The 24,290-nt window shown below is 50.8% G+C and overlaps 2 protein-coding genes and 1 long non-coding RNA gene across 10 annotated transcripts; 1 reads left to right on the top strand and 2 right to left on the bottom strand.

Moving 5' to 3' along the window:
- Positions 1–1,177: 1,177 nt before the first annotated feature.
- Positions 1,178–14,941, bottom strand: LOC130517951 (F-actin-uncapping protein LRRC16A-like). Of its 8 annotated transcripts, none has more exons than XM_057020185.1 (40): positions 14,747–14,941; positions 13,469–13,566; positions 12,643–12,693; positions 11,025–11,084; positions 10,827–10,948; positions 10,617–10,714; positions 10,478–10,548; positions 10,129–10,202; positions 9,987–10,062; positions 9,688–9,776; positions 9,316–9,584; positions 8,490–8,576; positions 8,310–8,413; positions 8,154–8,231; positions 7,893–7,969; positions 7,711–7,815; positions 7,391–7,460; positions 7,217–7,298; positions 7,054–7,153; positions 6,298–6,352; positions 6,036–6,208; positions 5,831–5,899; positions 5,670–5,763; positions 5,504–5,602; positions 5,301–5,429; positions 5,091–5,213; positions 4,846–5,021; positions 4,684–4,771; positions 4,433–4,582; positions 4,291–4,357; positions 3,849–4,051; positions 3,654–3,769; positions 3,115–3,562; positions 2,992–3,028; positions 2,767–2,897; positions 2,488–2,650; positions 2,368–2,442; positions 2,189–2,299; positions 1,825–1,995; positions 1,178–1,719 (listed from the first exon to the last, which is right to left on the bottom strand). In XM_057020185.1, exons 1-40 carry the CDS (start codon positions 14,769–14,771, stop codon positions 1,610–1,612), a joined length of 4,524 nt encoding a protein of 1,507 aa, XP_056876165.1. In that variant the 5' UTR covers positions 14,772–14,941; the 3' UTR covers positions 1,178–1,609. The 8 variants fall into 8 exon arrangements, with proteins under 8 accessions (XP_056876165.1, XP_056876166.1, XP_056876161.1 ...); XM_057020186.1 differs by having other exon boundaries at positions 2,533–2,650; XM_057020181.1 differs by adding an exon at positions 8,988–9,038 and having other exon boundaries at positions 2,368–2,650; positions 9,370–9,584.
- LOC130517956 (uncharacterized) lies at positions 8,494–9,131 on the top strand. The gene is made up of 3 exons (XR_008947861.1): positions 8,494–8,630; positions 8,666–8,873; positions 9,075–9,131. It is a non-coding gene; the product is annotated as an uncharacterized LOC130517956 (long non-coding RNA).
- Positions 14,942–15,022: 81 nt separating the features above from the next.
- On the bottom strand, positions 15,023–22,986 carry LOC130517953 (ectonucleotide pyrophosphatase/phosphodiesterase family member 3). Its single transcript, XM_057020190.1, has 25 exons — positions 22,900–22,986; positions 22,464–22,539; positions 22,130–22,261; positions 21,894–22,019; positions 21,755–21,815; positions 21,576–21,673; positions 21,388–21,467; positions 21,203–21,322; positions 21,016–21,125; positions 20,439–20,504; positions 20,301–20,373; positions 19,739–19,847; positions 19,511–19,633; positions 19,309–19,340; positions 19,082–19,209; positions 18,914–18,983; positions 18,750–18,837; positions 18,501–18,667; positions 18,194–18,239; positions 17,966–18,120; positions 17,707–17,842; positions 17,399–17,476; positions 17,190–17,322; positions 16,818–16,974; positions 15,023–16,623 (listed from the first exon to the last, which is right to left on the bottom strand). The coding sequence occupies exons 1-25, from the start codon at positions 22,936–22,938 to the stop codon at positions 16,450–16,452; spliced, it is 2,577 nt and encodes an 858-aa protein (XP_056876170.1). The 5' UTR covers positions 22,939–22,986; the 3' UTR covers positions 15,023–16,449.
- Between the last annotated feature and the right edge of the window lie 1,304 nt (positions 22,987–24,290).

The raw sequence follows: 24,290 nt of genomic DNA, 5'->3' as shown, positions 1-24,290 counted from the left end.
CCTCTCCGTCCCAGTATAACCAGCCCGTCTGTCCTCTGTCCCAGTATAACCAGCCCGTCTGTCCTCTGTCCCAGTATAACCAACCCGTCTGTCCTCTGTCCCAGTATAACCAGCCTATCTGTCCTCTGTCCCAGTATAAACAGCCCGTCTGTCCTCCGTCCCAGTATAACCAGCCCATCTGTCCTCTCCGTCCCAGTATAACCAGCCCGTCTGTCCTCTCTCCATCCCTCTCTCCCATCATGGATCTCTGTCAGATTCTTGCTGATGTGGCAGATGTTACCTGCCACATCAGCACTGCAGCGGCAGCTTCACCACTTCACCTCCTCCACTCATCCTGCTGCTCCTCCACAGGTGAATCATCTACGTGGAGGACAAGAAAGGTCTGTTGGCTTTCTGCGGCATCTCGTCTGGACCTCTGACCTTCCAGGAAAGCAAGTAGGCGGATAAAAAGCAGGAACGTTCCGAAGAACTGAGGAAAGTTAAGGAATTTGATCCACAGTGGAGGAGAATGGCTGCTTCCTTCTCACCGTTCACCACCGTTGCTGGCTGTCCCCCGTCGACCAATCAGAACAACGGACAGACAGGAGGAACCTGATCAGAGCGCATGACCCAGAATTAGGTCGGAAATAAGATCAAAGCACATGAAAGGAAGGAAATGTTCAGCTTTGAAGAATTGCAGACATCTAGCGGAGGATGAAGGTGAAGGTCGCTGATGTCAGCGCTTTCTGCTGATCACATGATCTGAGCCGACGGGGGCGGCGCTGCCACCCCACGGTCCTCACTGCCTGTGATGCATGATGGGACTTTTGGTTGATTAATCCTCTAAAAGCATCAGGAGCTGCCAAGTCCACCATGTGAAGAGCTTGGATGCAGTTCTGATCAGAGCTGGACCCCCTCATGTCCTCCAATCAGAGCACAGGTGGCTGCCAGGGCGACACAGGTGTGGAAGCTGGAGAAAACCACTCCTACTGTGGTCTTGAACGCATCACGGAAATAGAAAGGATGTCCTATGAATGACATGGTGTCTGTTGTCACGCCAACCCCAATCTGCAGCATTCTGACCTCAGCTGCCGGTTCTGGTCCCCCTCCACAGTCACACCAGGACCCTGGCCCAGCTGTCGGCAGGTGGAATCCTGGCTGAAGCCTCAGTTTCAGATAAAAACAGCTTTGCACGAGATTCTGAGGAGTCTAATTCTTTTAATAGCGGTACAAAATACAACAGGAACAATAAGCAGGATTTCAGAAACTGGCCCAAACAAATGTCAAAAGCATCCAGAATAAAAACCGTCACCTGTATATTTCTGCTCAGGTTGCAGCGATCGATACAAATCCTATTTAGTTAAAAAAAAGAACCTCAGCTTCAAACATATTTATACACCAGGAAGTGCAGCAGCACACCACTCATCAGCCGGTCACATGACCCTGATGGACGAGTCCACGGGTTTCAGCAAATTTTGCACATCTTTCGTTAAAATCGGATTATTATTGAAAATCCTGAGCTTAACTTTCATGTTTGCTTATTTTCTGACAGTAGAATGCTCCAGATCCTGAAAGGTCATGGGTTAATGAAGGTCCGCCTACGACACCCGACTGCGGCTCGTTTGGTTCCTCAGGCTGACAGAACGTCCTCGCATTCGTCCTCGCATTCGTCCTCTGATTTGCTGTCAGTCGGTGGCAGAAGCTCCTCCCCCTCATCCAGATCTGATTCTGGACGATTCACTGCCATCAAAAACCACAAACAAAAAGATTGAAAAAGAACCCCGAACCTAGCGGGGGTTCCACAGGTGCCCATACCGGGACCGCTCCCGAGTCCTCCGTACGTACCGTATGTGGGGAGGGACTTGGCTCGTTCTCGACTGTCAGTCGCAGCAGCAGAAAGGGACGATCTCTTCAGAGACGACCACCGTCTGCTGCCCACAAACACGGGACTGAGCGGCTCCGTTATGGCGCCACCTTCTGGACAAACATCTGAATGTAGAGAAGAACTATCCCGATCTGAAATAAACAATAAATGTTCCATTTTCTTCCTTTTGTCTTAAGGTTTCTACCTGCAGAAATGATATCTGAAACTTACTTCACAGTAATATTATAAAAAGATGAAAAACAGACTTCTGAAGAAGTTTAGTTGGAAACATTTACAACTTTATACAAATGCTAATTGTATTGAGAAGACGGTAAAGACACCAACCGTCCTGTCCCGCAGGGCTGCTGCTGAGGCTCTCCGCGTCCTGTCCTGATGGCGCCCTCTTCAGACGAGGAGGAGGAAGTGGCGCTTTAGCAGGAGCCTCTGCAGAATCACCTGAGCAACCAAAACAAATGTCATTTCACATATTTAGAGACATAAGAGGATTCTGATCCTCTGCTCACCGCTGATGTAGGCGCTGCTCGGCCGGGAACCAATGGGACTGCTGGGATCGGAGGAACCAGTGGGACCAGTGGGACTGGTGGGACTGGTGGGATCGGAGGAACCAGTGGGACCAGTGGGACCGGTGGGACTGGTGGGATCGGAGGAACCAGTGGGACCAGTGGGACCGGTGGGACTGGTGGGACTGGTGGGACTGGTGGAACCGGTGGGACTAGTGGGACCAGTGGGACAGGTGGGACTGGTGGGACTGGTGGGACTGCTGGGATCAGAGGAACCAGTGGGACCAGTGGGACCGGTGGAACCGGTGGGACTAGTGGAACCAGTGGGACAGGTGGGACTGGCGACACTGGTGGAACCAGAGGAACTGATGGGACTGGTGGGACCTAAGGAACCGTGGAACTGTCTGGTTCCACTGGGGGCTTTGATCCTTGGGGTGAGGGTGGCCTGGGGGTGATACAGTGTGGTTTGGATCTGGGAGCTGGTTCTGGCCTGGACTCAGCAGCCTCCTTGGCAGGTTGGACGTTTGATTTGACTGCAGCAAAAGAACCGATACAGGTGTAAAAACATCTGCCCCCTGCTGGACACGCTGGGCAGCATGTCAGAATAAAATGAGGAGGACAACGTACCTCCATCAGCATCTGCTGCGTCCAACGTGGAGGTCGACTGACAACGCAGGACCAAATTTATGACATTAAAAACAAGAAACAAGTAAAGACATATTGAATGTTCTAAAACCAGTAGCACCTCACCTTCTTCACAGCCATCTTCTCTTGTCGGGCCTTCATCTCAGCAAGCAGGTCCAGGCCCATCACAGGAACACCAATAAGGCGAACGTGTGTGTTCTTCTCCTGCTTCATGTCGTCCTGCGGCGCCTCCTTCTCCTTCTCCTCAGCAGCTTCACCGGCTGCTGGAGCGTTCTCCGTCACAGAGTCGGCGTGCTCCAGGTGGAGCTCCTTCTGTGGTGGAGTCGGAGAGGCCTGTGTAGCTTCCTCCGCCACTGGGCTAATACAGGCAGTTGAGCAGGGAGGAGGAGGAGCTGGGGAGGGCTGCGGCGGAGCGATGGCTGCAGCTCCGTGGCTCTTCTCTGAGCGGGACGTTCTGGATTTGATGAGGTTGAAGAAGCCGCTCTTCCTGGACTCGTGCTTCTTCTCTGTTGCTTCCTGCAGGCGGGGGCTGGGACCTCCGACAGAGGAGCGTCTGAGGAGAGCCAGAGAGTTACTGGCGGTTGGACCTTCGCTAACTCACCGCCATGATGAGCACGAGATGATGTTCGGATCAAAACTCTCACTTGAAGCTGAGCTTGATGACTTTCTTGTAGAAGAAGTCTTCCAGGCCTTCATCCAACTTCCCCATGATGCTGTTCTGCTCTGCTTCGTGCGTCACTAAGCGACGACTCGACTCTCGCTGGAGAAAGAACCACGGAGGACACGAGTGTTGATGTGCTAGACTAGTGTCGCACGACTCCTCTCTGAGCTCCACTTACAGCTGCTCGGCTGGGTTTGGTCCTCTTCATGGGTTTGGGCCGGGTTTTGGTGCAGTGCTCCAGGGTTGTCAGCTCCACAGGGGGGAGCTCACTGAGACACACAGCACTTCTGCCCTGTGGCTGTGGGGCAGTTGAAGGAGGAGGAGGGTCTTCCACGTGGATGGGGACCTCCTCCAAAGCTTTGTCCAGGTCAAACTCCATCTCTGTAGGACCACGAGGGGAAGAACGTCAGACTAAACTGTTACGAGGTCAGAAGCTGAAGCAGCTGTGACGACATGCAACATGGTCGACTTCCTGTTTCATCTGGTTTCTGGGATCCTCAGTGGGTTTGAAGTTAAAGGCCATTTTGGCCCAGATGAAACAGATTTGTTACCCGGTTTAAGACGCTTCTGTCGTTGAGACTTGGGTCTAGTTAGTTCTGAATTTAGTGTGTCCTTCTCACCAAATGCGACAGAGACGGGTCGCAGCATTCTGACCAGAATACTCTTCCTCTTGGATATAGGAGTCACCTGAAAGGGGACACAAGGACGTTACTGGACGTCCCAGTCAAGCTCCAGATGAGGCCCCAGCTTGTAAAAACCAACCATGCAGGGGTCCAAGTCCTCCAACCCACGGTTCTGGTCCTGGACATGACCCTGTTTCTGGTCCTTCAGGACCACCTCATCCACAACCTCGGTCTCCGTCTGGGCCTCCTGACGCACCAGAGGCTGAGACCTTCTGGTCACATGATCAGCCTGAAACCAAACAAGGGGGGGGGGGGCAATAAAGGATAGATGCAGAGAGATGGATGCACAGGTGGACAGATGGATGGATGGATGGATGGATGGATGCTCACCAGTGTGTGCTGGGACCTGGACAGAGACTCCAGGATTTCATCCAGGATCCGGTCAGACAGAAGCGAGGCCACGTTCAATTTGACTTCACTGTTGGAGACAGAAGAAGGTCCAGAATGCTGAGAGTGTCAGATGGAGCCTGGAGCTCCAGGAGATCAGCACACCTGATCTTGTTGATGATGTCCATCCCAGACTGGTCCAGCAGGGTGCTGCTGATGAAGCTGTGGGGGATGGTCATCCTTGCCGCTCCTGCCTTCAGCAGCTCCTGACGAAGGTTACCGCCCGCCATCACGTGAGGACACAGACGCTCAGCGGCGTCCACCATCATCACCAGCATCATCTACACAATGACCACTGCTGATGAATGGGTTTAGTTTAACGACGGCCACCACCCTGCTCCTGCTCTCACCTGCAGCTGCTCCTCCATCACCTGAGCCACCTCCCCGGCCATCGACTCCAGCTTGTCCTGAATGGCGCCGGTGCACATGCCTCCGGACAGGCCGCTCCCCAGGTGGTAGAGGCTCGGCAGCAGCTGCAACGGTGGGGGACGTGTCCAGGTCTGCATCAGCTGCAATTCTGACTTTTTCTACACCAGAACTTTGACAGCCTGTCAACCTACCGTCTTGGAGCTCTTAGCGTCCGTCATGAGGTTCTTTGCCACCTTCACGTCCTCCTGGACCAGGCTGGTCTCTGAGAACCGCAGAGAGTTCAGGTGGTCCTGAACCCTCACGCACATCATGTCCATCATCTGTACCACACAGAGGTGAGGGGTCAGCGCGCACGTGTGTGTGTATGTGTGTATTTATGCATGTGTCTGCCCGCCTGCTGTGTGGTGGTCATCACGATCCCTTGCTGTAGGCGGTACGCCTGCTCCTGGAGGTACTTGCGCGTCTCATGGTTCCTCAGAAGGTACTGCTCCATCTACAGCGACAGAAAGGTTCTCAACACTGAAATTTCACAGGTGACCTGGTGAACTCAGGAGAAGAACCTTCAGTAAAGCATCTTCTGTCTTCTCTGGGTTGGTCTTCAGCGCCTGGGCTGCGTCCATGATGGGGACAGGCATGAACCGGATGGTGAAGTTCCTGACGGGCAGAACATTTATCACCTGTGTTCCTCACATGTTCTTCACAACGACCGCGTTATACTCACTTCTCCAAAGCAGCAGCAACGTCCTGCAGACCCTGAGGACTGACATTGTTTCTGTCCCACACAACAGTCCTGTCACACACACACACACACACACCACACACACACACACACACACACACACACACACACACACACACAGCATTAAAGAGTGATGACAGCCTCTGCTCCTCTTCCTCGCTGCTTCTCTGGCTGACCAGGGTCTGACCTCAGTTTGGTGTTGATCTGCAGGGCTTTGGCCAGCATCTTGGCTCCCATGTCCCCCATGGCGTTCCCACTGATGTCCAGCTTGGTCAGAGACGTGTTGCTGCCCAGGGCGTTGAGCAGGATGGAGAGGTCGCCCTTCAGTTTGGAATCAGCCAACGACAGTGAGCTCAGCGGCTGCAGAGAGGATCCACAGGCAGGTTAAAGCAACAGTTCCTCCAACTGGACACGAGGACACTTCTGTTGAGTTCTGCACTCGGACTCACCGAGTCCTCCTCCTGGATCATGTGGACCAGACTGCCCAGAACCTGAGCCACATTCCTTGAAGACAAAACAACAATGATAATAATCCTAATAATACATTTCAAATAAAACACCGTTCATGACTCTAGGGGAACAGAGAGGAAGATCTGGGGGAACAGAGAGGAGGATCTGGGGGAACAGAGAGGAAGATCTGGGGGAACAGAGAGGAAGATCGAAGGGAACAGAGAGGAGGATCTGGGGGAAAAGAGAGGAGGATCTGGGGGAACAGAGAGGAAGATCTGGGGGAACAGAGAGGAGGATCTGGGGGAACAGAGAGGAAGATCTGGGGGAACAGAGAGGAGGATCTGGGGGAACAGAGAGGAGGATCTGGGGGAACAGAGAAGAGGATCGAAGGGAACAGAGAGGAAGATCTGGGGGAACAGAGAGGAGGATCTGGGGGAACAGAGAGGAAGATCTGGGGGAACAGAGAGGAAGATCTGGGGGAACAGAGAGGAGGATCTGGGGGAACAGAGAGGAGGATCTGGGGGAACAGAGAGGAGATCTGGGGGAACAGAGAGGAAGATCTGGGGGAACAGAGAGGAGGATCTGGGGGAACAGAGAGGAAGATCTGGGGGAACAAAGAGGAGGATCTGGGGGAACAGAGAGGAGGATCTGGGGGAACAGAGAGGAGATCTGGGGGAACAGAGAGGAGAGTCTACTGAGGAGGAAGGCAGAACAAGTAAAACCCAGAAGTCCAAAAGTGCTGAGTCATCACCCACTTAGACTTGATGTTGTTGAAGTTTTTGCCCAGTGAAAGGTGTTTGATGGAACGGTTCTTGGCCAGCCAGACCAGCAGGGTGGTCAGATCCATGTCCAGACCTGCGCCACAAAACCATCATCAACCATCACACAGCAGCACAGCCCAGACATCAAAGCTCTCACCATTGTCTGAAATGTCCAAGCAGGTGATGTTGGGAATCTCGGCAATGCAACCTTCCAGAATCTGGGATCCTCCGGAACGCAGCTGAGAACAGAAGCAACGTGAATGAACGCCGCAAACCTGCTTCCATGTTTCTGGAGCTTCCTGCCTGCTCACGTCCGTTAAACGGGCTTTACCTCACAGCAGCTCAGATCCAGAGAAACATCACTCAGGTTTGGGTTACAGCCGAGTCCCAACAGCAAAGCTCTGCAGCAACAACAGCAACTTCAGGGAACTGACGCAACGGTCGGCCATTTAAACACCATTTAAACTCCATTTAACTCCATTTAACTCCATTTAAACTACTTTTAAACTCCTTCCAGGATCCCCTTTGATCCACTCTTCAGAAGACGTCAACATCAAAGCTGGTGTCAACGAAGAGGATCTGGAGATGCTTGGTGAAGTAAGCTAATGCTAATGTGTGTCTCTCAGGTGTGTGTCTCAGGTGTGTCCTTACTTCAGAGCCTCCAGGGACAGTCTGGTTCCTGACAGGCTGACTGTGGTCAGAGCGAGGGCACTGCTGAAGAACTGTTTAAAGGACGACGGGATCTCTTTACACTTCCTGTACAGATGGGAAAACCTGTGTTTTGACCTGGTTTGTGTTGGGACAGTGTGTGCGTTTACAGACAGGTGAGAGACCTGTGAGAGAAGACGGTTTTTGACATGTTGAGGACACGAAGATGTTTCAAAGATCCTCTTAGTAAGGAGGAACATGCCTGAAAATAAAACACCACAGAAGAAACGTGAACAACGAGGTTTTCACACATGATTAAATAAACAACAGCAGCAGGACCCAGGGAACAACAACATTCAGAAATAACTGAATGATTCTTTTTTCCTTTGGTAAAAGCGTCTTTTACAAACGTGGTGGTCCCTCAGGTGAGCGTCAGGTGTGTGTACCTGCTCCAGACAACAGTCGCTGTTGGACAGGTCCAGACTCTCCAGACAGTTGGAGTGACTCAGGAAACTCTGGAGGCTCTGGGAAAAGACAAAATCACACTCAGCGTCTTCGTCCTGCTGGATCAATGAAGGTCTGAATACGGGCGAGCGTCCCACCGGCAGGTCGTCTCCTCTCAGGGAGTTTCCTGACAAGTCCAGATGTTTGAGCGTGGTGGCCACAGCTGGGTTCGAGCAGAGCGCCTGACAGAGACTGTTTACACCTGAAAGATGGAGAAAATCCACCTGAAGAGAAGAACTCACACAACAGGAAGTGTTCCAGTCCTTCTGTGAGTCCACCTTTAGGGGACGTGGATGTTCTGGACAGGTTCAGGAGCTTCAGACCCATGGGAAGTTTGGACAGCTGGGCGCTCAGAGCCGAAAGACCTGCAGGAAGTGACATCACATCAGTGAAGCATTGACCTGTGTGTGTATGTGTGTGTGTGTTTGTGAGTGTACCTCTGTCCTCCAGGGAGCTGTTGCTCAGATTGAAAGTGTGTATGTTTGTGTGTGCGTGTGTGTGTGTGTGTACCACTGTCCTCTAGAGACCTGTTGCTCAGAATGAGAGTGTGTATGTTTGTGTGTGCGTGTGTGTGTGTGCGCGTGTGTGTACCACTGTCCTCCAGGGAGTTGTTGCTCAGATTGAGTGTGTGTGTGTGTGTGTGTGTGTGTGTGTGTGCGCGCGTGTGTGTACCAATGTCCTCCAGGGAGTTGTTGCTCAGATCGAGTGTGTGTGTGTGTGTCCCTATGTCCTCCAGGGAGTTGTTGCTCAGATTGAGAGTGTGTGTGTGTGTGTACCTCTGTCCTCCAGGGAGTTGTTGCTCAGATTGAGAGTGTGTGTGTGTGTACCTCTGTCCTCCAGGGAGTTGTTGCTCAGATTGAGAGTGTGTGGTGTGTGTACCTCTGTCCTCCAGGGAGTGTTGCTCAGATTGAGTGTGTGTGTGTGTGTATACCTCTGTCCTCCAGGGAGTTGTTGCTCAGATTGAGTGTGTTTGTGTGTATACCTCTGTCCTCCAGGGAGTTGTTGCTCAGATTGTGTGTGTGTGTGTGTGTGTGTGTGTGTGTGTCCCTCTGTCCTCCAGGGAGTTGTTGCTCAGACTGAGTGTGTGTGTGTGTGTGTGTATACCTCTGTCCTCCAGGGAGTTGTTGCTCAGATTGAGTGTGTGTGGTGTGTGTGTACCTCTGTCCTCCAGGGAGTTGTTGCTCAGATTGAGTGTGTGTGTGTGTGTTTGTGTGTGTGTCCCTCTGTCCTCCAGGGAGTTGTTGCTCAGATTGAGTGTGTGTGTGTGTGTTTGTGTACCTCTGTCCTCCAGGGAGTTGTTGCTCAGATTGAGTGTGTGCAACATGGAGGCAGGGTTGTGTGACAGAGCAACGGCCAGTTTCTGAGCAAAATCACTGCAGGTGAAACAACCACGAGAGTGAGTTGATGACACAAACAGAATCAATCCTGCAGCCTCGTCCAGAGAGGAAGATAATGATGATGAGGAGAGTTTCAGACCTTTTCAGTCCAGCGTTCTCCAGCACCAGTTCTTCCAGCCGACTGGAGCGAGCCACGACCCGGAGGATCTGCTCACACACGTCTGTGGACTAAAACACTTTCATCTCAGTCAGACTGTCAGAGAGCAAATCTGGATCTGAATAAACTCAAACTCAATTTGTGGTTCATCTGTCCACAACAAAAACTACTGCTTGAGGAGAAGAAGAGAGATGGTGATGCTGGAGAACATCTGGACCATAGTGGAGGTTGTCCGTCTCCATTGGTGTATTGTTTTGTAATTGAAGCTTTATTGATTTTACCAGTTTGTAGTCCTTGCTGGAGACCTTAGTGAACCACTGGTTGTACTCCAGAGCTGTGGTGATGGCCACCAGGTCCCTAGAAAAACAGCAGAAGAAGAGTTAACAGCAGGAAGTCAGAGCTCCTGTCTTCACACTCGCACACCTGTTCTCCAGGTGAATGAAGTCCTGCAGGTTGAGCTCTCTGGTGTCCTGGGTCAGGTAGATGGTGTCAACGTCCTGCCACAGGTGAGACAGCGAGACAGGTAAAAAGCTCCACATGCAACAGACACATACAGAACAGGCCTAACCTGACCAAACCAGTGCTAATGTAGCTAATGCTAATGCTGGATGCTACAGAACAGGCCTAACCTGACCAAACCAGTGCTAATGTAGCTAATGCTAATGCTGGATGCTACAGAACAGGCCTGAACCAGTTGACCAATCAGAGGGCAGTAATCAGATGTCCCTCGTCATCACATCCAGGCTAAACTGAAGTGCTGAAAGGTACTGACCCACTGGACCTCCTCTCTGTATGGAATACCCAGGAAATCACACACACACCGGTACTGATGAGAGAAGCCTCCTGCAACGAGACAGCACCACCGTCAGAACCTGAAGACACACTCCAGAACCGTTTCCACTGTGACCCACCGCACGGTCCCAGATCCGCCGGGCCCTGCTCCTCCCAGAGAGCCTGCAGGGCCGCCGTCCTGTCTGGAGGCTTCAAACTCAACTTCTTCATCAGCTTCCTGCGTCAGAGAGACACAGAATGAAGAGATTCCACATAGGCGCCAGCGTTCCGGGTCTGTGTCTCGGAGAACCCGAGGTACTCAGTGACTCCGCCCCCCTACTGGCACCTACACAGGTGATCCTTGGGGGGAGATCCTCCGGAGACAGCTGCCGATGTGAGCGATCACCTCATCCACCTCCTCGGTGGAGCCCAGGTGGAGGTTCCACAGGCCGCGGTCATACTGCAGCACCAACTGCAGGGGGCGACACAGAGCGCTGAATCATTAATGAGCTGCAGGACGAGCTGCTCCACATCTGGTCTGCACACACCTGAGTGGGCTTGTTGCTGCTGATCCCCTGGATATCCAGGTAACTGAAGGAATGTTCAAGCTGTAATAAAACAGGGTTAGAGATTAGGAACCTAATCTTGGATTTCATCATGTTTACAAACTGGCGGGTGAAGCAACACACCAGAGCTGTTTCTGGTATGTAGCTAGGCTAGCTACATGCTAACATCACAGAGATGGGGGAAGAGGGGAGAGAGAGGGGGGAGAGAAGGGAGAGAGAGAGAGATAGACAGGGAGAGGGGGAGGGAGGGAAGAGATGAGAGAGAGAGAGGTGGGGAGAGAAAGACAGGTGGGGAGAGAGAGGAGAGAGCCCTCCTCCTTTAACCGACCAGATGTTAAATTCCTGTTTGGTGTTTTTTTAAACACACACACACACCACACACACACACACACACACACACACACACACACACACACACACACACAGACAATAAAAGCAAAGGTCAAGGGTCAGCTGGCTCAGATTTATGTCATTTTTTTCTCTCTTATAAACAGACGTTTGTTGTTGGAACTGAACACTGACGGGAACACTGACGGGAACACTGACGGGAACAGCCCATGTTCCCGTCAGTGTTCCCGTCAGTGTTCCCGTCGGTGTTCCCGTCAGTGTTCCCGTCAGTGTTCCGTCAGTGTTCCCGTCAGTGTTCCCTGGCCAGATGTTGCTGGGTTTAATAACGTTCTCACTCTCAGTCATGTATTCATTCCCTGCAGGATGACGGATGTTTCCACAGACTCGTGAATGTCTGGTGGATCCCAGAGAAGCTGGACTAACGTGGGACAGGGAAGAGCTTCAGCAAAGACCGGGACTTGGCTCCCGTTGAAACGAGGCTTCCTTCCTGCTGCCTGCAGGTCCGCCTTCTCTTCCTCTGTTTTCCTTTCCCGAGGCTGTTCTCACAGCAGCATTCTGGGCAACAGGATCAGATGTCGGGACATGTTCACGTCTGGGCTCAGACTGAAAATCAGGTCAGATCAACAAAACCTGACGCCACTAAACCACAGGGTGGCGCTACAGAGAAGCCTGGCTCAGGCTCTGGGGGCATTCCTCTACCTGCCAGGTAGGACTGGGCGGAGCTACACACCGCTAATTGGTCAACAAAGTGTCCAAATTTGTTTTAGATCTACAAATGAATGTTTGGACCATAAACTGGATCCATCGGAAAACGCAGCTGAAACATTTGGATTTAAAATGTGACACAACAAGAAAAAACATCTGGAGGAGGAGAGGAAACGGACAGAAGGTGAAGGTTAGAGCTTCAAACACCTGGGTCACAGGTACCCAAACACCTGCATCACAGGTACCCAAACACCTGCGTCACAGGTACCCAAACACCTGGTCACAGGTACCCAAACACCTGCATCACAGGTACCCAAACACCTGCGTCACAGGTACCCAAACACCTGCATCACAGGTACCCAAACACCTGCGTCACAGGTACCCAAACACCTGGGTCACAGGTACCCAAACACCTGCATCACAGGTACCCAAACACCTGGATCACAGGTACCCAAACACCTGCGTCACAGGTACCCAAACACCTGCGTCACAGGTACCCAAACACCTGCGTCACAGGTACCCAAACACCTGGATCCCGGGTACCCACCTTTGAGGGGAGCCGTGCTGTCAACAGGTACGCTCGATGAGACGCCAAAGCCTGAGGACACACACACACACACACACACACACACACACACACACACACACACACACACACTTATTAACAACCACTCTGATTGGTTCAATAACATCACACTCATGATGCCACTCCAGTCAGATCCACCGAGGGATCCACCAGAGGAACAGCAGATCCCTGCACCTGGAACACGTTACTTCATGACTCAAGGTGGGTTTGTGGTGTGTTGGAATGTAGCGCACAAGCAAACATGCGCGTGCTTGTGCGTGTGTGTACGTGTGTTGAATCATGTCCCGACAGGAGTGTGCCGGCTCAGCAATCCCAGAGGGATCCGGCCTCCTGAAATCAATGTCAACCAATAACAATCATTCATGGGAGAAACAAATGTTGAAGAAGCTTGACGGACATTTCAATTTCACCACTGTTGTGCTGGAGAGCAAAACACACACACACACACACACACACACACACACACACACACCACACACACACACACACACACACACGCACACGCACAAAAATGCTGAATTGTGTTTAGTGAGCGTTTACAGGAGAAGATCTGATTGTTTCTGCATCCACATCAACTCTCACAACCACTACAGTCGCACGTCGCCAGGGGCAACAGCCCAGATGCCTCCGTGATGCTGCACCATGACCAGGTCAGACCAAACCGGGTTCACGGTCTGGTCCGGTCTGGTGGTTCTCCCCACCATCACTCCATCCTCTGCCACAGCTTCATCACTCCTCATCTTCAGTAGCTTCCTCCATCAGCTGAAAACACACACGTGTGACGTACCAGCACTCGGCTCTCCACCTTGTCACCTTTGACCTCCAGCTGGACTTTGCGCCTCAGGGTCAGTTTGACCGTCCGACCCACCGTCTCCCGGACGCTCTCTACAGCAGACAGGAGGAACAATGTCACAAGATGGAGCTAAACATGTCTGTGAGGGACCCTCCATCAGAGGAGGAGCAGAGAGGGGAGGAGACTGAGAGAGGCCACGCCCCTCCCCGTGAGGACGCCGCAGCGCTCAGCAGGATAAGAAAAACAGGATGGCTCGAGATTTTAATAAAGAACTGATCAAATACATTAAAACTGAGCCAGCAGGCGTTTCTAATCAGCTACTAATCTAATCAATGACTGTGATGATGTGAACAAGATCTTCTTGCGTATGTTAGCAACAGCAGGAGAAGGTTGGAAAAAGTTTGGGTTTTGTGAGTTAGAAGAGAAACAGGATGAAAACACATGAGTGTGTGTGTGTGTGTGTGTGTGTGTGTGTGTGTGTGTGTGTGTGTGTGTGTCAACACATCTGATTAAAAGGAACAGCTGGAAACACAGAGCTCAATTCATGCCTGATGCTAACAGATGCTAAACCAGAGTGGTCCGAGCCCCTGCCTACTGGCTCTGGTCCATCACCAGGCAGCCGCCTCACAAATATCTGATTTTCATAAATATACTCAATAAAAGGGACTTTATGTGCACGCCAGGACATTTGTGACCCTGACGAAACGTTTTGGGTCCTAAAACATGAACATGACTGATGATGTGCCAGAATCTTGCAGGTTTCCAGCTGCTGTGACGGGGACGGAGGCCACGCCCCCCTTGACCCCTCCCCCGCCCCCCACCAGGAAGTGAGCGGCTCTCAGGTAACCCGCAGGGGCAGAAAGTCCCCTCACACACCCAAACCCAGGGCTTCACCCCCAACACCGGGGTGGAACTCCTGGAAAGTCCAGTCGGGCGAAACTACGCGTCACCATCAGCGACCATTGACGCAGAATCAGCGGGAAACGTATCAGAAATTAATAAAAAAAGGGGCATAAAACCCACTCTAGAAGGTTGCCCCCCAGAAACCAGCAGAAAGCGGTTCTTATCCCTCCCGGGTGGGAATGTTTCACTTCTTGGGCTCAACACGAGCTTGAAGCGGATTCTTTCACTCTTTACCTCCGTAATTCCACGTTTTCCGTTTCAACCCGAGGATTTCAGGACAGTTTAGGGATAAATGTCGGATTTAAGACAACTAACGGAGATGAAACGGAGATACAGTCAAGTGAGCGTTGTATAAACATGTTGTTTTACCGAACAGTTCGGAGTTCTGGTCCATTTCTGCCGACGTAAACACCGAGCTGCGGTCCGGAGGAGAGGGCAGGAGAGACGGCCACAACACGGGACAAAAGCGGCGGAAGGACCGCTGGAAGGTGGAGTTTTCTCCTGTTAACGCGACGGTACCTGTCTGACCCACACGCGCGCGCACGCACGCACGCTTCAGAAAAGTTTGTTTTGGCTCCTCAAGAAGCAGAAGCGGAAAGAACTGCGACACCTAGTGGCCGTTTTAGGGAACTGCGCCTTGATTACATTGAAAAACTGGTTTTAAAAGAAAAATCACCTGGATGTTTCACACCTGAAATAGCTGTAAAACACAGATTATGTCCCCGAATCACTGAGAGAAATGGGAGACATTTGAAACACAGTATTTTAATTTTATTTTTTGTTATTGATCAGGACAAAAAAAAAATTAAATCAAGAAAATAAACAATTAGAAAGCCATCCAGAAATAAATTACAGGCAAAAATGAAATATTGTGACCATTTGGTTTTAAATCTAAACACTAGGTCGAGGAACAAACCATTAATGATTAAATAATTTTCCAAAAATCAACCTGTCCTCTGATACACACCTAGAAACCAGGAAGATCATACATTTATGTGGTTACATTTATCTTCGTGAAAGGGTTTTATCTTTGTACATTTGCGGAGCCACAACACCAAACATTGAAACAGTATAAATATGAATAAAACAAATAAAAGTGTGACATCATAAAGATCAATGGGATGGATGGATGTTGGATGTTTACGAATGAAAGACATCAAAGGTGTTTATTTGATGAAGCAGAACAAACCTTTTTCTCATCACTGATGAGAAGTAAATATCGAATTGCACCTATAAAGTATAAAAATGAGCCTGGGAAACGGGGAAATGCTCACATGACCTCTTCCACGACCTTGGTGCTGACGTGTGTTGAGGCCCAGATGTCTGGATACAACCTGAGTAACAGCAGGTGGCGCTGTTTCTCACTGGAATCCCAGTGACTCTAAAGCCCTGTTTTATCTGCTTTGATCTACAGGAAGTGGGACAACAACACAACAACCCGGCCCAGATGAAGACGTTCGGTTCAAAACATACAATTTCCAAGCTTAATGACTTCAGAGAGTTTCAGTTTAGTTCATGAGGTTCATCTGTGAGGTAGAAAGGTGAGTTCGACCAATCACGACGATGGGGCGTGGCCTCTGGTCCACAGTGGGCGTGTCTGTCTGTAGGTTCCTCCCCCATAACCACTAGTTTGATTTATTACAGGTTTATAGGGGTACAATAAACAACAATGGCCAAACCCGCGAGCAGCTTAATCGATGAGATCAGTTTTTTCAGATGATTCAGCATTTTTATCTTAGCAGCGTGTTTAAAAACTTTTCAAAAAATCATTTTAAATGACTTATATTTCAGCTGGTGTTTAGAATATCATAAAACATCTTTACAGGTTAAAATTTCTGGTTAGCAGGTATTTTTTATATAGTTTGATTCATATTTTATCCACAAACAGCAAATACTAAAACCTCAAGGTTACCTGTGTGATGACCACGCCGCCCCTCTACACTAATTTACAGGTGCAGCAGGGGGGCGGGGCCGGGAGGCCCAGAGAAGGAGAGCTGACACAGACGCGTCTCAAATAAATAAAACGTCTGTGATGATGCTCATCTCTCTATGCTGTTACAATCTTTGTACTGTCATGGTTTCCTGCGGATGGCTGCTGTGGGGCGGGTCTTCACCCTCAGCAGCTCTGCGATTGGTCGACCGCTGCCCTGGTAGAAATCCAAGCCCGCCACCCACTCCACATCCCTCACACGTGATTGGTGGAACCACATGAGCTCTTCCACCCAGGTAGATTCCGTTTCTGTACCCTGACGACAGAAAGGTACAATAAATTGGCCGGCCGGCAGGAAGACAGGTCATGACCGTGTGTGCGCGCTCTTTCATCTTTTCAGACGGGGGTAACTTAGAGTTACCATGGTGACAGTTACCATGGATAGTCAAAGATGACAGACATTAAGGGGGTTGTCTTTTCTGTAGTTGCAGGTGTGGTTGGAGTCTTTACCTTGCAGCTCTCTGAGTTGTCTGGTCGGTGAGGCAGAAGGAAAGACACAGTCTGCAGTTCGCCTTGGCAACCATCCACGGACAGCGCTGAGTCCTTGCAGCTGGTCACCAGCACAAAGTAATGAGTGGGTATGGAGATGTTGGTGCCTGACACGGACCTGCACAGGGAGGACACCGGGTCTAAAGAATCAACATGTACACTCTATAAAAACTGATCCCACCAGTTCCCATGGTGAAATGGGAGTGGTCAGGGGGTGGGGGGGTTCAGGACGGGTCAGGGTTGGGTCGAGCCAGGGTCAGATGGTGGCCCTAAGTGGACAGAGAAGACTCTGGAACTGAAACCACAGAAGAGGTTCGGATGGTTGAAACTCACTGCTGGATCTGCTCTGCAGCGTCGTGCCGGCCGTCGTAGTTGTAGTCAAACACTGGTCCCACCACCACGTTAATTCCATCGTAAATAAAGGCATATTTCTTCAACAAGGTGTTGTGAAAGTAGGCCCAGATTCCTGCAACAGACAGGACAGGGTGGGTGACAAAGACAGCGCCCCCTGCTGGCTCAATTCACCTAGAATCCGGACTCACTCTTAAACTCGGGGTACATGGGCACCACGTTGCTCATGAGCAGGGCGTCGTACTGCTGTTCTGCCGTTACGTTCAGATCTAAAACACACAGGAAACACACACGTAACTCCCATCGCCACCAAACACCTGAACACACACGCCAGCTGTGTGGTCGACTCTTTAATGATGATGCTGGACACGTGTGACGTGTGCTCCTGGAGGTGTTGTGGCTCTGGCCTTTGAGCCTGAGGAACAGCATCTACATCGATGATCTGAGACATAAACCGTCCTCTAAATCCTTTCACCGTGGTTCTGTGAGTGATGCCTACTGGGTGGGTATAAGAAGCCGTGTGTCACATTTCCTGCAGCGTTGTACTGGTCACATCTGGGACTCTGGGATGAGGGTACTCTGACATCAGGCCTCAGACAGTCTGGTACCACTGAAGGCAGTGGGTCCATGTTTCCCTACAGGACTCAGACAAACGACTTATCTCACTCACAAACCAAGAAGAAACAAAGCTGGCCCACAGCTGCTGAGGGGCCACCACAGCTCCGTGAAGCTCACGGAGTCGTCATGGTGACACTCACCGGTTTATGGAGAGTGAAGGAGCTCCACAGAGGCATCAGCGCGGTCCGGCTGTAGGCACTGACGAAACCTTGGTGACGGAGGATGCAGTAACTCTGATCGGGCTGAAGCATCCGAGGACGCCCGAATGGCATGTGAAGGTTCTCAGCAGCCAACACTGGAAGCATCAGGAAAGAATCTTTCATTAAAGAAAGAAACAACACGAGGAAGAAACTGCTGCTTCATCCAACCTTCTTCTGTGGTCAGATTCAGACGACTGTTGAAGGTGTTTCCACTCTGAAGAGAAGGAGAACAGGAAGGGAGTCAGTGGCACAGCTTTAGCTGAGAAATGATGTGATTCTAAAGTCGATAAAACTAATCAAGTCTAATACAGCTGAGGAACTCATGGGGAACCAGCCCGTGCGTCCCCTTCACCCCAGATAAACCAGTCAGGACTCAGCAGATGTCTGGAGTTACATCTTGGTCAGTCAATCAGCTCTTCAGGCAGAACATCAGTGAATTCAAACATAAGAAACTTGAATGTTGAGCAGAACCCACTGAACAGGAGCATCCCAGACTGTCCTCAGGGTCCAAGCTGGTCAGCTGGCACTGATCCGGCCGACTCAGTTCTGCAGGGAAGGTGGGCGTGAAGTATGGCTGCTTCAGCAGGTGGTTCATGCTGCCATGAGTCCCGTTGTTGTCAGCAGGAGAAATCTGGAGCACATCTGCAGGAAGAACACCCTCAAAGGTTCTGCCAGGATAAGAACATGCACACACACACACACACACACACACACGCTCACTCACCACACATCAGGTTGTACAGCTCAATGTTGGAAAAGGGTTCTACCACGGTCTTGGAGACAAATGTGGGTCCATAACTGAGGAACATGGCCTGAAAGGAGAGCAGAGGACAGTTTACCAGCTGCAGCACCGACAGACAACACACCTGCAGCCACGTGGACGCTCACGTGCATGCTCTCAGCATCATTGTCATAGCCGTGGTTTCCCCCAGAGCAGAAGGTCAGAGATCCCCGATACCTGCACACACAAACATCAGACAGGTCTGGCAGCAGCTTCGCACTGACAGGCTGCTTTGGAAGATCAAGGAGTGCACGTGCTCTCGCTCATGACGATACCTCTCAAAGAGCCATTTCACCTCCACCAGAACACTGACGTCCTCAATGCGGCGGCTGTTGGCAAAGTGGAGACGTTTGGGAAGGTTGGCCTTCAGGTAGGGTTTGATCTTCTGATCCGGTTTCTTACACTGTGAACAGGGGGACATGTTTGATGGTGGAAGGGTGGAGGACGCTGAGGACAGTTCCACACTGAGGTGGTCCTTGTTTGGAGAGGCTGAAATACTGACCGTCATGTTAGCCACGAGTCCAGCTGGGTCCCCTGTCAAAGGAAGAAAGAAGAACGTGTTGAAAGCACCACCTTTCCTCAATGGCGGAACACGTTCCTCAACATGACCGTCTGCACCCACAGGTGAGCAACCATTCTCTGGATTTTGGGTCGATGTGTGTCAGGCTTGGCGGACGCTCTGGCCTGCTCTGCTCTTTACTCACACGTTGTGTCTTTATCTTTGGGCCTGATGCGTCCAAACGGCCCCTCGGTCACCCAGTACTTGCTAACGTTGCCCACCAGCTCCTGCAGCGTCTCCTTCCTGCTGCAGCTCATCTCCTCCATACCTGAAACACAATCAGCTGTTAGCAGCAGTTAGCAGTTAGCGTGATGAGTCATCTTCTCACGGGTTCAAAGGTCAACTGGGTGTTGATTAGGGAACGTGACGTTACCGTGATCTGCCAGGACGATGATGTTAAGACAACGGTGGAGGCCAATCTGCTTCAGGCCGTTCATCAGCTGACCCATGATCCGGTCAATGTTCTGGATGGCCAGAATCAGCTGCAGGACACAAAAACATCCAGAACTCCTCACAGATGGATCCCACAAATCAGCACCAAAATCAAAGAGAGCTTTTCTGTGGGAAACAACATTAGTAATGCTCCTGGTGGTGGACTCCTGATACAATGGAGGAGCAGCACTGGTGACAGGACCACTGTGGAGGTGGTGCTGGTGGTTCTGAGCTTGAGAGCTATTTAGGACGTCTTTAATGTCCATTAATTCTCTTAAATATGCTAATGATGGACTATCAGCCACCCTTAGCATACTAAAGAGGAACTTTAACTGATGGAGGGGTCTAAATCAGGGACAGGAACCACCTGCACAAATCTTTAATATCCAATAAACCGGTCTGAAGGAGGATCAAGCTCCGGAATGATCCCATACGTGCACCAGTCTGAGTCAGATTTTCTCTGGGTGCTTCATTTCATGGCTCTTATCTGCGTTCAGACTCACCCCCCCGCTCACAGGGCCGTATTTGTGGCCGGATTTGTCAGGTTCCTCCAGATACAGGGTGAAGAAGTCTGGTCTGGATGGAGACAGAGTCTGAGATGACACCAAACAAAAGCACAGAGGAGCTGATGGTGGACAGACCTTTGGTCCTCAGGCAGCTGGAGCCACTGCAGCACAGTGAAGACTCGCTCTTCAAATGGAACTTTACTGAAACACGAAAGAATTTAGGATTTAGGGGGGAAACTTTCAGGCAGCAACAGGAGAAATGCTGGAAATCCTCCTGTCAAAAACGGCAGAGGCTCTGATGTTGAAGCTCCAGGACGAGGATCAGCGGAGCATCAACATGAAGACGTAGATGGATTTATGAGCTGAGCTTCTAAAGTTCAAGAGTAATTAGACTCATCAGGGGAGGCTTTTACAGCGCAGCTCCTGTTATTTCTGCGTTAATCTCTCTGATAAAGTCATCAGGCCCACTTATCACACCTTTATCACAGGCCAGAATCAAAGTATCAAAGTTTCCTGAAGATAAACTTTCATCTCATCGTTGCTCATGAAACCTACAGACCTTTCCCAGTAGCCCCACAACCAGGCTTCTGCATAACTGGGCTGGTCTTACTGGCATTACTGGGAGCTCGACAGGTGAAGAATCAGGTGACCCACAGCACCCTGTACGGCGCTTGTTCCCATGATGCACAGCAGCACAAACACCAGCTCTCACCCGTCGTACTGACGGTGGATGTCCGGAAAGCTTCCGTTGATTTTGACGTCTGATCCGGGCCAGAAGAAGGTTCCTGATTTCAGGCCCTGGTACGTGGCTGTGTGCCAGATCTGCGAGGACATGCCGGCCCGTTAATGACCGGAGCTCCACAGCTTCTGCACCAGTCTGACAGCAGCTGATCACTCACGGGTTGGCCCAGGTACCAGGCCGGGTTGCTCTTCTCCTCGGTGGACAGGGTGAAGGTGGCATCAAACACCGGGTCATACATGACGTTGTCGATTAAACCGTTGGATTCTGGGTAAAGACCCTGAGAAGACAACAACAGGAGTGAGAACCTGTGTGAGGACCCCCCCGTCGCCTGCGTGTCATTACCGTAACGATGGTGTAGTGGTTGGGAAAAGTCTTGCTGGGAAACGCTGCCTGCATGAACGGGGCCGATGTTCCACATTTCCCTGTGACGGAGAGCAAAAGCAGGTCAGAAGGAACTCAGTGGAGGCTCGTCATCAAAAAAACACAGAAAGACACAGTCGGAATAAAGGCGTTCTCAGGTCGTGACTCACTCAGCTTGTCCAGAACCGGCAGGAGCGTGTGCCACGACTGCAGGTACTCTGGTCGCAGCCCGTCCAGCGACACCAGGAGCAGCGGCTGGCGTGTGACACTGTCGGACAAACCAGATCAGAGAACAGCTGTGAAAATGACTCGACTCAGGTGGAACACGCCGCTGTCATTCAGACGGTACCCTGCTGGACACACGGGCGCTGACAGGTTGTCACACTGGTCCTCCACCCACGACGGCTCACCTACAGCAACAGGAAGAATGTGAATCATTGAGGGTCATCACTTCCTGTTAACGACCGCGGTCCTCAGCCTCCTCTGACCGTGGCAGACGTGTCTGTAGTTGGTGCAGCAGTCTCCCGCAGACAGACAGTCGTCAGAGCACTGACACCGGCTCCCCGACAGCCTCTTCTCTCCACACCGCAGCGTCGTGCACTCCCACAGCTCACCTGAAGCAACAATCGTAAAACATCAGGCCAGCGGCGTTAGCATGAACTCTGCCGACTCAGCAGTGGTTGAAGACGAGCTGAGGCACACATCGAACATCTCAACGGCTCACTCGCGGCTTTGCAGAGGTCAGAGAAGTCGTAGCAGCAGCTGTTGGTGGCATTGCAGCTCTCGTCACAGCGACAGCCGGGGGTCTCGTCGTCGAACGCTTCGTAGCAACGGTTCCTGCAGGACGTGTGCGGAGCTACAGCATCAGGAAGGAATCAGGAAAATATGAGGTTTTCCCAGCAGGTAACAGGGGGCGTGTCCTATTGTAAGAAAAACACCTGTCCACCAGTCTTTAAACCCATTTATTAACCTCACAGAATTTTTTTTATGAGTGTGTGCGCGCGGGTGTGTGTGTGGTGTGTGTGTGTGTGTGTGTGTGTGAGTGCACAACTTAGCACCATTTTCTTTCTTTAGTCCGAGACCGAGTCCAAGACCGAGGACCAGGATCACAACCACGACTGCCAGCACACCTATCTGTAACAGACCCCCCCCCCACACACACACACACACACACGCACACGTGGAAGCAGTTAAAAGTGCTGATGTCTATGTGATGTGATGTCTACTGCAGCTTTCTAAAGGAGCTGTAACTACAGTAGAAGCTGAGAGTCTTTTTAAAAATCAACTCTTTTCCACACATGAAGGAAGATCTCGATAGTTCAAACGCATCAGAGTCTCAGCAGAAGATGAACCAGCTGTGGAACCGTTGTACTGATGCTCCACCTCAGCCAGGACCAATCATTCATAGTTCCTCTGGACGTCCCACGGCTGGTCTCACCATCAGGGACAACACAGACTCGTATCATGATGTGACTTTCTGATGTTTGTACTCACAATTATCTTCTTGTTCTGTGACTTCTTTCCCAAACCCATGGTTACGGCGACGGCTCCTCCGCTCAGGCGTATGTGGTGCTGGTGCCCTCTGGACTCAGAGAAGTTATTGATTAGCTGGAGTTGGTGATAACCTCACATTTCTATGTTTCATCTCATCACAGCAGAAACAACAGCTCCTCACACCTGATAAGATCAACATTTATGGTTTTATAGCACAAACACTGAGCTGGAGTAGCGCTGGAACTGACTGCCAGGAAGAGCTGAGCTCCAGCTGATTGCTGCAGGTGTTCCAGGTGTCAGAAGAATGAAGAATAACTTTTACAACAACAAAATAAATCTGGAGCTTCAGGCTGACAGATGTCAACACGCAGGGAAGAGGAGCAACATGTGGAAATATGAGCAACGTCCTGAAGACAGGGAGGAAATGGAGCTGGAAGCAAATCTACTGAAACTCAACAGTTGTGGGAGAAAAGTATGAAAATAAAGAACTGAATGAACGGTGGAGAACATTCTCCAGTTAGTGGACCTGGCAGGGTGGAGGATGCACACCTGTAGGGTTTGCTGTTGGACGTGTTCCCCTGTTTCATGTACAGAGGAACAGCGCCCCCTGTTGGAAGGTTTAAAACAATTAAAATTATCGTTGACCCATTAGAGTCCTTCACCATCACCCATCACCTTCGTTCAAGTTTGATCTCATGACTTTTCGAAGAGTCGACATCACACCAAACACACCTGCGCTCCCCTGGAGATGTCACCCCAACGTGGTGGGCTCGTGGACGGGGGGGGGGGGGGACGCGGCCTGTGGGCATCTGTGGACATGGTTCTGCTGGCACCTGGCAACACGAGTCTTCTGGGCTGAATCCAGGTGTGATGCCTGTGTCAGTAGCGCGACAGAACACACTCGAGCTCAAACTAAAAACGCCCTTTATTCTCTTCTCACACAAATATAAAGACATAATTTTGTCTTATTTTTATTGAAAATGTCAAATTATTAGAATTAAATAACGGTCTAATTCCTGCATGCAGTACCTGTGCTCAACAGCAGGAGGCAGGCGTGTAAACGAGCCTCAGTTTTAAATCAATGTTTTGTTTGGAAAAAGAACAAACTGTACTGGGAGAGCCAGAGGTCACAACTGTACAGAGACAAGACATGAACAGCGTTAACGTGTGTGATATAATGACTCGGCACCACAGGAAACTACAACCTTAATCCCAGATTTCTGAAGGACAGAAACGTTCAAGCTTCAAGTTCTCCAAGTTCTGCATGACCTCATCAACTCCTTCAGTGATAATCGACCTCTGCTGCCACTTTCCTATAGGTTTAAAATGTGATGAACCTCAATAAATTATCTCTTGTTCCCAGAGATTCCTGTCATGTGTGTGTGTGTGTG

This window comes from Takifugu flavidus, chromosome 21 (assembly GCF_003711565.1).
Source record: "Takifugu flavidus isolate HTHZ2018 chromosome 21, ASM371156v2, whole genome shotgun sequence".
Lineage (NCBI taxonomy): Eukaryota > Metazoa > Chordata > Actinopteri > Tetraodontiformes > Tetraodontidae > Takifugu > Takifugu flavidus.
The sequence above is the reverse complement of the archived record's forward strand: the minus strand, read 5'-3'. Positions and strand labels throughout refer to the sequence as shown.

What these genes read in the sequence shown, in the direction of transcription:
- LOC130517951 (XM_057020180.1), bottom strand. Translation starts at nt 14,771, where the DNA reads ATGGACCAGAACTCCGAACTGTTCG. An exon ending in ACAGAGAGGAGGTCCAGTGG is followed by an intron (nt 10,203 to 10,477) that starts GTCAGTACCTTT and finishes CACCTGTGGCAG; the next exon opens with GACGTTGACACCATCTACCT. An exon ending in CAAGTCCCTCCCCACATACG is followed by an intron (nt 1,720 to 1,824) that starts GTACGTACGGAG and finishes TTTTGATGGCAG; the next exon opens with TGAATCGTCCAGAATCAGAT.
- LOC130517953 (XM_057020190.1), bottom strand. Translation starts at nt 22,938, where the DNA reads ATGGGTTTGGGAAAGAAGTCACAGAACAAGAAGATAATT. An exon ending in GCTGTACAACCTGATGTGTG is followed by an intron (nt 18,668 to 18,749) that starts GTGAGTGAGCGT and finishes TTCTTCCTGCAG; the next exon opens with ATGTGCTCCAGATTTCTCCT. An exon ending in GCTGCAGAGCAGATCCAGCA is followed by an intron (nt 16,975 to 17,189) that starts GTGAGTTTCAAC and finishes CTCCCTGTGCAG; the next exon opens with GTCCGTGTCAGGCACCAACA.